Source organism: Emys orbicularis, chromosome 1 (genome assembly GCF_028017835.1).
Source record: "Emys orbicularis isolate rEmyOrb1 chromosome 1, rEmyOrb1.hap1, whole genome shotgun sequence".
In the NCBI taxonomy this organism is placed as follows: Eukaryota; Metazoa; Chordata; order Testudines; family Emydidae; genus Emys; species Emys orbicularis.
In genome coordinates this window covers 17,705,360-17,720,227 of record NC_088683.1, presented here as the reverse complement: position 1 = coordinate 17,720,227, position 14,868 = coordinate 17,705,360, and the positions used below count along the sequence as shown (strand labels likewise).

Genomic DNA, 14,868 nt, shown 5'->3' with positions numbered 1-14,868 from the left:
CCCACGAAAGCTCATGCTCCAATATGTCTGTTAGTCTATAAGGTGCCACAGGACTCTTTGCTGCTTTTACAGTTCCAGACTAACATGGCTACCCCTCTGATAACATGATATTTTCAGTAGCTGTGATGGTCCTGAGTGGAAAAGGATTTCTACTGTCCTTGATTCCAGTATCCTTTCCATTGCAATTATTGTCATTATTGTACAATCCCCAAAAGCAGCATCTCTCAGCACAAACATGCCTGCCCTAAAGGACTTGTATCATAGAATCATAGAATCATAGAATATCAGGGTTGGAAGAGACCTCAGGAGGTCATCTAGTCCAACCCCCTGCTCAAAGCAGGACCAATTCCCAACTAAATCATCCCAGCCAGGGCTTTGTCAAGCCGGGCCTTAAAAACCTCCAAGGAAGGAGACTCCACCACCTCCCTAGGTAACGCATTCCAGTGCTTCACCACCCTCCTAGTGAAATAGTGTTTCCTAATATCCAACCTAGACCTCCCCCACTGCAACTTGAGACCATTGCTCCTTGTTCTGTCATCTGCCACCATTGAGAACAGCCGAGTTCCATCCTCTTTGGAACCCCCCTTCAGGTAGTTGAAGGCTGCTATCAAATCCCCCCTCATTCTTCTCTTCTGGAGACTAAACAATCCCAGTTCCCTCAGCCTCTCCTCATAAGTCATGCGCTCCAGACCCCTAATCATTTTTGTTGCCCTCCGCTGGACTCTTTCCAATTTTTCCACATCCTTCTTGTAGTGTGGGGCCCAAAACTGGACACAGTACTCCAGATGAGGCCTCACCAATGTCGAATAAAGGGGAACGATCACGTCCCTCGATCTGCTGGCAATGCCCCTACTTATACAGCCCAAAATGCCGTTAGCCTTCTTGGCAACAAGAGCACACTGTTGACTCATATCCAGCTTCTCGTCCACTGTGACCCCTAGGTCCTTTTCTGCAGAACTGCTACCTAGCCACTCGGTCCCTAGTCTGTAGCAGTGCATAGGATTCTTCCGTCCTAGGTGCAGGACTCTGCACTTGTCCTTGTTGAACCTCATCAGGTTTCTTTTGGCCCAATCCTCTAATTTGTCTAGGTCCCTCTGTATCCGATCCCTACCCTCTAGTGTATCGAAAACCCTGATCCCCTGAGTGCTTAGAATGATGGCCTAGTGCAGTGGTTTTCAGGCTGCGTACCCCTTTCGAAATAATGAAGTCTACCACATACCCCCATCTGAGATAGGGTTATACTATACCTATGATTAGATTGCCAAGTCTGATTAAATAAAGTATGTTGTCTGCCACTACAGGATTTATCTCGTGTACGCCCTGACGAGAGCTCACATACCCCTCTTGAAAACCACTGTCCTAATGGATAAGGCACTGGCCTGATACTCAGGAAATGTGGGTTCAATTCCTGATTCTGTTACAGAGTTCTTGCATGATCTTGGGCAAGTCACTTAGTTGTATGTCTACACTGCCAAAAAAAGTGTGATTTTATCTTCGGTTAAAATAGCAGTGAAGACATAGTCACTTGAGGAGGAGCCTTGGGTTGAACTTCAGCTGCTAGCCAAATTGTGCCTGTATTTTAACACGGATTAGCGAACTCCAGTTAAGAACATACCTTTTTTTAAGCAGTGTAGACATATCATTAGTCTACGCTGTGCCTGTGAATTGTGGATATCTCCCTGTCTCACCAGGGTGTTGTGAGGTAAAGTCTTTCAGTAGCTGTTAGGCGCTCAGACGCTACTTGGATGAGGGCCATATAAGTAAGCAGATGGCTAACTTTAATCACATCCCATTGACTTCAATCTGAGTTTTAGCAAAATGGCCAAATTCTGCATTGATTCATGCTGATGCAACCCCACTGCAGCAGTATAAGTAACTGAGAGCAGCAATTAACTAATTATTCAAGGATTTCAATGGGACTGCTGGCAAGCTAAAAGTTTTTGCAGGTTCAGAGCCTAATTTCAGATACAATGGAACAAGCAGGGAGAACTAGGGGCCAAAGACAGGGGTTGCAGCAATAAGTTACTCAGCAAAGGCTAGTATACGGCACGGTGGAGCAAACATTCCCCCCACCCCCCCCCGTACGCACAAATTAAAGAAAAGTCTCATTTCTTGAGGTCATTGCAACAGAAGTCATGTGTTAGTTGCTTACCATGGGTGCCGGGCTGCTTGCTCACAGGTATATCTTTTGTTAGGGTCTTTCTCCATCAAATTCCGAATAAAATCTTTAGCTGTAAAAAATAAAATAAAATAAGCAAAAGCAATTGGGCTGAGGCCTGGAGAAGCAAGGACACACAGTGGTATTTAAAGGTTCGTCTTAATGACACTGGTATGACACGATGACTTTCTTCCCCTTCCCCCGCCCACTCAGACAGGACCCTCATCAAAATGAAGTGTGCCATTCATAAGACTAACCCAATAGGCAAGATCAATAATAATAATAATAATAAAGACACAGGAGTCAATTATCAAGTTTGAGCGCACAGACTGAGCATTCCAACTCTGTATTAGGGAGGTCAGACAGATATTGAAGTTTCCACATTCCTATTTTAACCATTTAATCATTATTTAATAGGCCTCCCCAGAAGTAAGCTAGCGGCTTCACAGAAGACACAGTCACTGGTCCCAAAGGATTTGTGTGTTACATTTTAAATGTGACGCCATGAGTGAGGGTGACCAAAAGTAGGGAGGGGATGGGGAGAAGAAGAAGGAGGGTTACAGAGCCTGTGATTACTCGTTTCAGTCAAGTCACATCTGGGTGGTTCTGTTAATGGTTTGGCTGCTGTTAAATATAAGAAAGATAGGTGGTGACTGTGATCAGCTCACGTGGGCTTGAAGCAGTGTGCGTTCAGGAGACTTTTCAATGGAGAGAAGACCACTGAAGGGAGGACATCAAAGGTGTCTGGGGCAGCCTGAAAAATGTGACCTAAGTGCCTGGCTGAGAAGCCAAACTTGGAATGAAGTGGCTTGATTTAGCCTCCTGGGGTTAATCTGATCTATTTGGGGGAGATTCCCAAAAGCACTCTCGGGATTTCTCAGGAAAAGTCCCACTGACTTTCAGCTTTGTGCTCCTAAATTCCCTAAATCTTCCTCTGGATGGATTTCTACCATCACCATGGTATCTGGGCACCAGATGTGCACAGTATGAAATTTTGTAGTACTAGGAAGTTGTTAGCTGCCCCAAGCACAATCCAGCCTGGGACTCCAATACATAATTGGGTGGCTAGCCCACCCTGCCACCTGTGCTGTGCCGGATGCACTGATATTTTTAACATGCTAATTTGATCAGAAATAGCACATGTACATCTGTCCGAGCTGGAAATTATACCTCCAACTCCAGTGTACACAGACCTTAATAACATGCCTGGGTTAAACAGCAAGTCTGGCAGATCAATCCAGAACGTCTGACTCCCAGCCTAGTACTATAACTATTAGACCGCATGCCCTCCCTTCCCAGGGGATTGATGGGATTTTTCTTTCCTTGTTGTTTTAGCCATTTTCATTTGGAAGCCATTGATTTCCTGGGTTTGCTTCTTTCCTGTTTACACTGCACAGATTCGTCAATCTGGCCAGCAATACACATTCAGGGAAAAAAGCTGAATTATTTTATTTTCTATTACTGGAGACAGATGAAAATGTGCATTTTATTCGGATGTGCTGGAAAAATGAAACTATGTTGTTTTCTTGGGGCTGAATACTAATTCTCATTTCATGGTCTTCTCTACAAGTCAAGTTTGGATGCTTTATGCCCGACACTGGGAGGAGACAGGACTTAATTTGAGGCTCTCATAAAAATAATTTCCCATGATGCTTAAAAAATATTTGGGTTAAAATCCTGCCCTCAGTTGAACATATACTTCCCTCTGACCTCAAGTTAATAGGAGTTAGGCATACTATGGAGATCCAAATTTCACCCTTGGAAAGTATGCATGGTAGACGTCAGTAATATGAAGGAATGTGCAAGACGTGGCTATTGCAATTAAATGAGCTCCTTACCAGAGTCCGAGATGTCATCCCAATATGGAGAGTCAAATTCATATTCCGCCTTAAGAATCTGCTCAAAGAGCTTGGAGTCATTTTCATCATAAAATGGAGGATATCCACAGAGCCTAATAAACAAAACAGATCAGGGGATGTGAAGCACTTTAATCGCTTTCTGGGGAGAAGGTAACAAATGAGGAGGAGGAATTCATATTCGTGAATCATGACTGAAATACATGGCACCATTCAAGCTTCCCAAAAGAGTCACGTGCTTCTCTAATAGATGCTCTCTTTGGTCAGGAGCAAGTGCCTTGTTGCAGCTACAGACAGAGTCCTGATTGCTGAAGGCCCAATCCTGACCCTTGTGCGAAGCACAAATGAAGATGGGCTTTATGCAGGAATTCTCCATGGAAACCCCAGCACAGCGGCTACTACAGCCTCAGAGTTGCAGAGGCATCTGTGCTCCACCCCCACCCCTGGCTCCCTTTTCAGGGGGCATTTGGCCAATGGACCCACAGGATCAGACACAATAGCCATGACCCCCTCATCCATCCCTGCCCCTATGAGGGAGTAGAGAAAGTTTTCATGGAGTGCTTCTCCATGTTGCAGAGAGAGATCAGAACCCCCGGCACAGCCTCTATCACAGCTGGGACCTTTCTCCATGGCCTTCCTTAGCCCTTCTGAAGTCTCTGGCCCCCAAAACGGTCCACACACAATTTAAATCGACTTCCTTCCTGTGGTTTAGGGCCCAGGCAGCTCCGATCTGGTGACAGTGCAGAGGCTCCCTAGGCTGGCAGGCATCCCCTACCCTTGGAACTCTGGAGTTCACAAAGGAAGCATGGCTCCTGTAACAAGCTCTGCTGGTTGGGGCAAGGTAGGGGCAGCGTCAGGACTAGCCCTGAGCACTCTATGGTACATCTGCATTACAGCCAGGGGCGTGAGTGGCAGCTCGTGTAGACACACCCGCACTAGCTGTCCTCTAGTTAGCTCGCTAAAATCAGCAGTGCGGGGGTGGAGGCGCAGGCTTCAGTGCCGGCTGCATAAGACTGCCCAGCCCTCCTGGGCATATATTTGTGTGGGCAGCCCACGCTGAAGCCTGTGCTGCGGCGTCCTCACTGGTATTTTTAGCAAGCTAACTAGAGGACAGCTAGTGTGGATACATCTACACGAGCTGCCATTCATGTACCCAGCTGTAGTGCAGTTGCGCCCTCCCTTTTGTGCCAGAGGCACTAGCTATGAAGGGAAGGTTCCTTGCCCATCCATCCCATCTTACTCTTAATGTCCCACAGAAAATAAAACTCCTGAATCACTGCTAAAGAAAAGCTGTACTTATCAATCATTATTATTTGGATTTAGGTAGTACCCACAATGCACTAGGCACTGTTTGCCCACACAGTCTCTGCCCCAAAAAGCTTACAATTTAAGGGGGAAAGCAATATACTGATAAAGGGCAAGGGAGGGTGAATACACTCAAAATATAGATAATTTTATATATACATTTAAAATTAAATAAATACATTCTAGCTCTACCCAACTGCGTCTCAACCTACCCATTATTAGTTGGCTAATTTCTTGTAGGTGTCATATCATCTCTCCCCCTATGTACCTAGCATATTTATCTAGCTCCAGCCCTCATGGTATCTAGATGCTAACAAGGTATATTTGACAAAGAACTACAAATAATTTAATGCTTGATCTTTTGCATCCATATAACAAAAACAAAGATCCAGTCCTGGAATCCTTGTTTTATCTTTACTTAGGCAAATCTTCTGGCCCTATGTATTTATAGCTAGACATTTTGGAAGCTTAGCGCTAAGATAACTAGAATGTTAGCATACATAAAACATTGTCTGTATAGTTAGACCAGATGAGCAGTGGCATTTTAATTAAAGCATTCAAAGATTTTCCCCAGCTGTCTTGTTTTACATACAGGTCTGAACACCACAATTGTAAAATGACAAATGTACTTTAGAGATTGATCCAGCATTTAAGAGAATTGTGCTTTTGCTCACAGTAACACAGGACCTTTCTGTCTGCTCTGTTCCAGCTACTATGTCTGCACTGAGTTGCACCAATCTTCATCACTTATCTTTAGGTTAGGTTAGTTCTCATGCTGTCACTTGAGCAGTGTAGGGGCCATGTGCTTCCATAATGTTCTGTCCTGTGTCAAATCTGGCACTTTACACCTATGAGGGACAGGTGTTTATTGACGCTGTCCGGCCACTGTGTTTGAGGAGGTCTTTTCCATCCTGCATTCATTGGGTCAAAGTTGAAGATGATTATAGCAGAGAAGTTGGTAGGCATTTGGAACAAAAGACCATACCACCTTAGAGAGCACTGGGTAACCGTTTGAGAGCACAGGACCTGTTTAGTTAGAAAACAGATATCTTCATTTGGCTTGAATTTCTACCATTCGATGTTTTCAATCATTCAAAGATGCTTAATCTGAATGGTACTGAATGAATCTTTTTAATCTTGACAGTGGGGGCCATGTTTCAGTCCCATCGATCAGGATACTGACCACCAAAGCATTATATATCCGCAGCTTTGTCTCTCTCCTTATCAGGGTGTTCAATTGGCAGAAGACATTCTTGATGAAGCACCCCATTACTGACGCTGCTTTTGCAGTGATGTCTTCAAGTTCTTTCTCGATGAAGCCCATGTTACTAACAACAGAGCCGAGGGAGGTGAAATCACCAACAATCTCGACTGGGAGGTTGCCCACTAAGATGCTAGAGCCTGCAGTGCATTCAGAATTACTAACAGGAAGAATTTTGGTTTTGCCCCCAAATTATTTTCAGGCTGACTTTTGCAGCTGAGCTTTCTGGGGCTTTAAGCACAGCAGTCAGCTTGTGCATTGCTTTGACGACTAGCGCTATGTCACTGGCAAAATCGATATTGGAGAGGTTCTTATCAAGACGCATGCCTAAAATGCGTGTCTGTTCAAGCACGTGGCTTACTGCAGAGTTCTGGGGCAGCAATGCAACTCTGTCGAACACCCAACCTAATTCGGAAGAAAGCAGTTCTCTTCCCAGTTACAAGAATGCAGCTTGAGGAGTCATGCAAGAGAAGGAACTTTCTACACAGCTTGTCAGGGAGGACTATGAGTTTCAAGATCAACCAGAGTGACTCCCTGTCAGAGTATTTGAGGTGTTCATCCGAGCAGCTTCAGTTTTGGTATTGCACTTGTTGCTTCAACCGTACCGCCACGTGTCATTGGTAGGCAGTCTAACCTCCTGTGCTAAATGCTCTGTACAAGGCAACGCCAACCCTGCCAGACTGGGTGGAGCCCACCCCGGGGTTCTCATCTTTTCCCACAGGACCCAGGCCTAGGGTCGGATGGGCTAGCAACTGCTATGAAAGTAATGAATGTGTTTGCCTCAGATCAATGTGATTTATGATATATTAAAAATTAATCTCACAAGTAGGGGTCTTTTATGTATTGAACAGAAAAAGTGTTAACCCTTAATAAGGAAGGCTCAAAGAAGCTGCTCATTAGAAAAATGTCCAGGTTAAAGATGCCAATCATTGGCCTCACTGAAACCCACCTTAAAGATAGAGGGCAGGGCCGTAGCAACAAAGAACGTGGCCCCCTCCGAACGGTGGCCCCCTCCGAACATATGTCCGGGAGGGGCCCCTTACAATGCAGAAACTGGAATGCGGTATTTATTTTGCCACTTTTAGGGGCCCCCTTCCTTGCAGGGCCCCCTCCGGTCGGAGGGTACGGAGGGCGCTCGCTACGCCTCTGATAGAGGGGAAGAAAGAACAGGCAACTATCATCTTATGCAGTCAGGTGCTCAGGGCACGAGAAAGGAAGGAGTGGGTCTCCTCCTTATACGTCATATATGCAAACTGATCTCTTCGTCTGAACCAATTTCCAGTCACCTACTCAAAGCCCAGCACCAGCGTAAGCGTGGAAGATGGACAATTATTCTTTGCTATGCTCCAACCAACGAAGCTTCTGATGAAGACAAGACAGAGATCTACAGTCAACTCAGCAATCTTCTGTGAACCACCTTGAATGATGACATCGTCACTCTTCTGGGTGAATTTAAGGCTATTGTTGATAATTCGAGTAACGCATGGAAAAACATTATTGGGCCTGTTACCCTGGATGGTGAACACTTTTTACAGTTGTGTGTTTCTCATGAGCTTGGCATTATGAACACCTGGTTTCACAGGAAGCAAATTCACCCATTTACTTGGCAGAGTAACGATGGCCCAACAAAGAAGATGTTTGATTACATGATAATCTCTTGTAATTGAAAACTATCCATTTGCCACTGAAGAACATTAAGTAGTCTCTGCAAATTTGTCTTAGACTAAAAAGCACAGGCAAAGCAAGGATTGGGTTACCAAAATTTGATTTATCGAACCTAAAAATCGATAGCATTCGAAATCGCTGTGCAGTTGAAATCTTGAACAGGTCTGAGACCCTGCCAGAGTGTACTGATGCTGAACTGCCTGAAAGGACTTCAGATCCCACACAATCAATGCCACTATGACCATCACTGGACCTCAAACAAAGCGCCAAGAAGCCCTGGATCTCTGTTAATCCCTTAACCATCACTGAAAAGCATTGCATGGCTCATTTGAGAAGTAATGTGTGGTCACATATTGTAAGCTACAGGGTGCTTGTAATAAAGCAATAGATGCTGACTGCAAACCTTTTGTGGAAATCAAAGCCATCACACTTGAGGAAGCTTCTGTGATGCTTTTCGCAGGGAGCCCAGAACGGTAAGCCACTGTATTAGCACGCCGCCTCAGCAAGAGAGAGCTTTGCTGGAGCTTACACGGTGTGACAGCTCCTTGCCAACTGGTTTGTCTGCCTCACCAGCAAACTCCTTGAAACTCTGCCAGTCTAAACCTTGCCTTGCAAGTATCATTCCGTGAACCCCAGTTCCCAAGAGGTGTCTCTCTGCAGTGTCCAGTCCCTCTCACTGGTCACTCACAGAAATTATTAAGTATGTTGCCTCCAAAGAGGTCATGTGCAACCCAGCCTGTTAGATTAGCTGAGGACCCACACTTTACTTTAATATAACAGCACTGAGATGGTTTATAGTAATACTAAAGAATGCAGATTTAAAGTGATACTAAGCAAGAGAAAAAGAGACAGATCTGGTTACAAAAATAACATGCTGTCTAGTAACTGAAACATAACTTTAGCAAGCTACAATCTTGGCCTAAGCAACTTTCTCATTACATCAAGCTACCAGCATCCCCAGCTTTCAAGCCAGAAGGACCCACTGTTCACAGAATCAGAGGGTGTTGCTCCCTTTGTCCCCAAATGACGGATACCAACACGGCTTTTTGCTTTTCCTTATATTTCCCAAAACTCATTATTTTGCCCCCACAGTCAGGATGACTCCCTGCTCTTCTTCTCCTCCTATGGACTTCCCGTCCTCCTGTTGACTCTTGTGTAAATGGGGCGCCCATTGTTTTGGTTCTACAATGCTTTATTTCATTGGTGACAGGGAGATAGCTGCCTTCCCTCCCGTCTGGAAGAAAACCTGTTTCTCCCTTTGTTTGGTCACAGACTTTAAAGCATAATATCAATGACTATTCATAATTCCTCATATAGTGTTAATACATGCACTTCACAATTATATTAATCATCAGTGTGTCACTGGCTTTCATAAAAGACCTTACTTGATACACTTTTATAGTACAATGATATTGTATACAATCAGTTGATTCAATTGCTTATTCTTTGTAGTTCAGACCCCCTGGGGGTGTCTGGAACCTGATTGTCACAGCTTCTGCCAGAAACAATGTTGCCTCCTAATATAAACACTTGCGCGACCTCACTGAGGAGAAATGTAATTCACTCAGAGTGGTCTACTCCAGTTCTGGCCAGCTAATCAATACAAAAGCGGAGTGCAAGGCATCCTGGAGTGAACTTGAAATGCACCTCCAATTTCTTTGCACCCTGACATTAAGGCTGCTGATGAATTGACCCATTACACACAAAATGATCCTGGTGAATTCACTATCGACAAACTCCACAGCATTGTAAAGAAGTATAAGGGAAATGAGGAGGCAGGAGTCTGTGGAATTCCTGCAGAATGGTTAAAAAGTGATAGATCAGCTGTTGCTAATGGCTGCACACACTGTTCAATATCATCTGGAGAACACATTCAGTCCATCCGACTGGCAAAAAGGCATTATTTTCCCGCTTTGGAAACAAAGGCAGCAAATGAGACTACTGCAACTATCACAGCATTACTCTTCTACCCTTCCCAGAGAAAGAATTTGCTTCTGACTTGCTGGCCCAAGCTGCCGATATCTTAAGGAGAAAGAGAAGACCACAACAAGTTGGCTTTACTCCTGCCCATCCCACAATGGAGCAAATCTTGACAGGGCGGCAGCTCATAAAAAAGTGATGAGAATTCAAACACCCCGATTACACTTCTCTTTAGGCCCCAATGTGAATTGTTCTTTCACACACCTGTCTGATACAGAACTCGTATAATACTTTCATAAGGTTTTCTTAACCCCCAGGATGATTAACCTAAATAAAGTATTTAATTCAAGAGAGCCAGCCATTGTAAACAGACTAAGGATTTAGCTGAAACATTACTCTGTAGCACCAACAGGAGTGAGAGAAAAAAAATCTGTAAAATATAAAATAGCAGCGTTATTTATAACACAGAGCCAGCTTCCTGCCCTTAAGGTTATTTGAACCCACTTAACACACAGAGTAAAATTATCTTTTGTTAACTCTGAAGATTCAGTCTGCTTTACAGATAGATTTTATATACTGGGCCAGGTCCTGATCTAAGGTACAACAGAATAAATCTGGAGTAACTCCACAGGAATTTGTAGTGTTACTCTGGATTTACTGTGGTATAACTGAGGTTGAAATCTGGCCTTTTATCTTTCAAAGCCGACGTACTCTGCTGCTGACAGGTGTCCCATTTGGGCAAGTGCTCTCATCAAAGGCCGATAAGATGTTTTCACACCTGCCAAGCACTTACATTTAAATCAAGATTGGAAGTGTTTCTAGAAGACATGCTCTAACTCAGCCACAAGTTATTGGGCTCCATGCAGGAATCACTGAGTGAAATTCTATGGCTTGTGTTATGCAGGAGGTCAGACTAGATGATCACAACAGTCTGTCTCTGCATCTAAACAAGACATAACATGCCACATGCCTGATCAATGAAAACATAAAATAAAAATAATTCAGACAACTGGGATAAAGCTCCATAGTTACTTAACTCTATGACTGCTTAAGAATGTTAATGTAACCTACATTATTATGGCAACTATCAACGCTCAGAGCCCACAGTCACAGGGACTGATCATGCCCCCATGATATGTACACGGAGAGGAAGCTATTCATCCTGAATAATACCATTATGGTTATCTTGCCTGTGCAGCTACCTTCAGGTGTAGAGATCTTGATACAAACGAACCTACCCAGTTTCGCTCTTCAGCAAAGGGTAGTAGTGAAAGCTTTACACACAGAACGGAAACTGACTAGAATTCTAGCCTCTCTCTCTGTGTGATCTCTACTCTGTAGCCTTTCCATGCCAGAGTGGGAGAGTGCTGCTCACTTTGCAGGCTACACAGTACTGGTAAGCAGTGTAGTTGTAGCCATGTTGGTCCAAGGATATTAGAGAGGCAAGGTGGGTGAGGTAATATCTTTTATTGGACCAACTTCTGTTGTCTCTCTCACCTACAGAAGTTGGTCCAATAAAAGATATTACCTCACCCACCTTGGCGCACTGAGGGTGACATTTTCAAAAGGGCTGAAGAGACTTGGGCACTGAGGAGTCTCGGGCCCACATCCTGAAAGGTGTTTCCCCCACGGTATTGGAATATTGGGACTGAAGAGTGAAGATCTGTAAGGACAGGGAATGACTGGGAGGGAAATATAAACTTACGAATGGCTCATTTGCTACCTGTGGGTTATACCGAATTGTATTTCTGTGCTGCAGGGAGCAGAGCTGCTTATTTAAATAAAATGTACATAATTGTTACATAAAATTATTGATATAAATTTCAACAATTGTATTTTTTTCACTATTTTTATTTATTTAACTTTTTGTTTTAACCAGTCTACAGGGTGGTCGAAATCTCTCTCTCTTTCCTTAGGTGGGCTCTTATCCCGTGATCTAGATAAAAGAGGCTCCATAGCGCTTGGCCCCTCTCCTGCATTTCCCAGTATCCTCCTTAAAAAACAAACAAAAAAGGTCCTGAGGAAATTACAAACCCTGGCTCTTGTGGTCTGCACGCTCCTTCCTGTTCCAGTGAACAGGCATGTGCATGTCCTGTCAGGCGGCTCTAGCGAGAGTAATAACTCATTTAAAGTGTACAGTATACTGATTACTTTGGCCGAGGTACAAGAGCTAAGTTAGGTTTACAGAGGTTTATGGCTGAAAAATGTTCCGCCTTCAGGTAATTGCAGGGACAGATGGTGGCAGTTAAATACTGCCCTGTGCTAGGGAGCCATACAGAAGCATATGCCCAAGAAAGAGCGCAAGGAGAGATTCTCCCTCAGCAGGAGCAGTCCCTTCCAGAGCTCCTTCAGGAGGGCCTGCACTGCACCATCCCCAAGAGGAATGTGCTCCACTCTCTGCATATGGTCAGCTCTGCTAACAAGTCCAGAACTAAGAGAGTCATTTCCCCACTCCATTCAGATATTTGCATGTTCCTCTCATCACAATACAAGAACAAGCTCTTGCTCCAGCTGATTAGCTATTATTAACTATCCCTGATATTAACACTTTTCCAAGGTCTCCTACCATGGGCAATGCAACAGAACCTGCTAATAGGTGAACTGGCATAGAGTGAAACTCTGTTAATGCTGAGCATAGGGAAGAGCCTGCATGTGGCTGGCAGTGTTCAACTGAAACACCCCATAAGTGTTAGGAATAAGTGGGTTCTGCCAACAAACTGAGCCAGATGGTTCAGTACCTCTATCTTGATATATCCGAGACAGCAGCAATTTTCTAGGGAAAGATGATATAGGGTGTGGGCAGGGCAGCCCTGAGAGAGGAACCCCAGAAGAAGCCAAGCATGGAGAGAACGTGTGAGTAGAATTTGATGTCATCTTATTGTTAATGAGTGTCCCTAGCCTCTGTTCGTCAGAGGATGGAGATGGATGGCAGGAGAGAGATCACTTGATCATTGCCTGTTAGGTTCACTCCCTCTGGGGCACCTGGCATTGGCCACTGTCGGTAGACAGATACTGGGCTAGATGGACCTTTGGTCTGACCCAGTACGGCCTTTCTTATGTTCTTATGTTAATCTGTTTAACAGAGCCAGAGCCAGAGCCCAGGAAGGGAGATGAGTTTGGATTTCACATAGAGCATGGACTGGCTTTGCAAGGCAAAATGGGAAAGGACCCTGCTCAGAGTCCCGAAGTCATCCCACATGCAATTTGTGATGGCAGTGAGTTGTAGTGGAATTCCACTTTCTGGGCCAAATTCCAGGGTCCTTACCTAGTTTTTACTTGATCCTTACTTAGCCAAAATCCTTGAGACTTAGATTTGGCCCATTGTGAAGATCCTGTGTGAAAAAAAATGACCTCACTTTCAGAAGGTTTTGCTATATTTCTTTAGTTATGCGAATAGTCGAAATAAAATACACAATCTCTCTCCAGTGGGAAAATCCTAGTTCGCCCTGGGGGAGTTTCAATCAACTGTTAGCTGTCATCATTTTCTTGAGCACTTTAAGGACTATTTAAGGGTCTTGCCACGTCAGAAATAGCAACTGGCTGTTTCTTATGTTTGCTCTGTGCCTACCATTCCCACCCTTCCCCAAATGTACTCCCACCCTGTAACCAAATAATAAAATGAGATGCTAATAAGAGAAAAACGGCCGGACTTGCAAAAGAGAACCATGTTTTCTGATGTTCTAGGGAAAGTGCTGTAGGGGCCTGCTTAATGTACCTATTTCCTTACCAAAGCAAAGCAAAACAAAACAAGCTACACAAGTTCCCACTGCATAATGGTTGTGATTCCACTTACAGGAGAGGCTCTACACATCACATGCATATTGCCAGTGTATAGCTTGCAATCAATGCAGGACGTACCAGGGTAAATCATGCACACTCTTTATTGATATAATAGCACATGTTGAAATCTCTGTGTGAGGGGTGCACAAACCCCACACTAGAGAATAAGGGGTTAAGGCGCAGCAATGGGCCTAGGTGGCCCCGCCCAGCCATACCTGCAAAGTCTGTACAAGCTGGAGACGGGGCTTAAAAAGGGGAAGCAGAGCAGCTCGGAGGAGAGTAGGCAGTGGAAGGGAGCAGAACTCTGCTCTGAGTTCTGGGGAAGTACTTCCCAGGACCTCTTGTGGCCTGAGACTTGGGAAAACAGACCTGATCGGACCTACAAAGGAGAGACTTGGGAAGGTCCGAGACTTTATTTGTGATTCTGTAATTTACTCCATGAGCAGAAGGGCAATTTGGGTAGGAAGTGGTCCAGGGGGCAGCTGATAGCATCCTAACGTGCAGGACACAGCTGCCCACCATTGGGCCCTGGATTGAAGCCCAGGGGAGAGGGTGAACCCAACCTCCTCTAGCCACTCCCAAAAGACAGGGCATCAACAGAAGCCTTTACCTCAGTAGAGTCCAGCTGGGGAAGACCCTAACTGTTCAAGGGCCCAGACCCGCAAAGTGCCCATAATAAGGTGAAAGCCCTGAAGCCCTTGGAGAAGCTGAAGGACAGGACTATAACTGAAAAGGGGTAACCACCTGCTGCACTCATGCCTGTCCCCAAGGCAGCAGTGGGGGTGAATGTTCCCTTTTACACTCTGTAATGGGTAGAGGTAAGGCCTGGGGCAGACAGGTCTGACTTTGAAGCAATGCCCTGTACGGGAAGTTGTCCAAGTGTTACTTATTGTTGGAATATATGTATTTTTCTCATTTTGAGC

General features: G+C 44.7%; 1 protein-coding gene across 1 annotated transcript in view; it reads right to left on the bottom strand.

Annotated features, from left to right (window-relative positions):
• CAMK1D (calcium/calmodulin dependent protein kinase ID) overlaps positions 1-14,868 on the bottom strand; it is a 355,487-nt gene that overhangs the window by 14,596 nt on the left and 326,023 nt on the right. Inside the window, exons 7-8 of the mRNA XM_065416138.1 lie at positions 3,997-4,109; positions 2,153-2,231 (exon numbers count right to left, since the gene is read on the bottom strand). Coding sequence (XP_065272210.1) covers positions 2,153-2,231; positions 3,997-4,109 — 192 coding nt within the window. The remainder of the gene's footprint in view (positions 1-2,152; positions 2,232-3,996; positions 4,110-14,868) is intronic.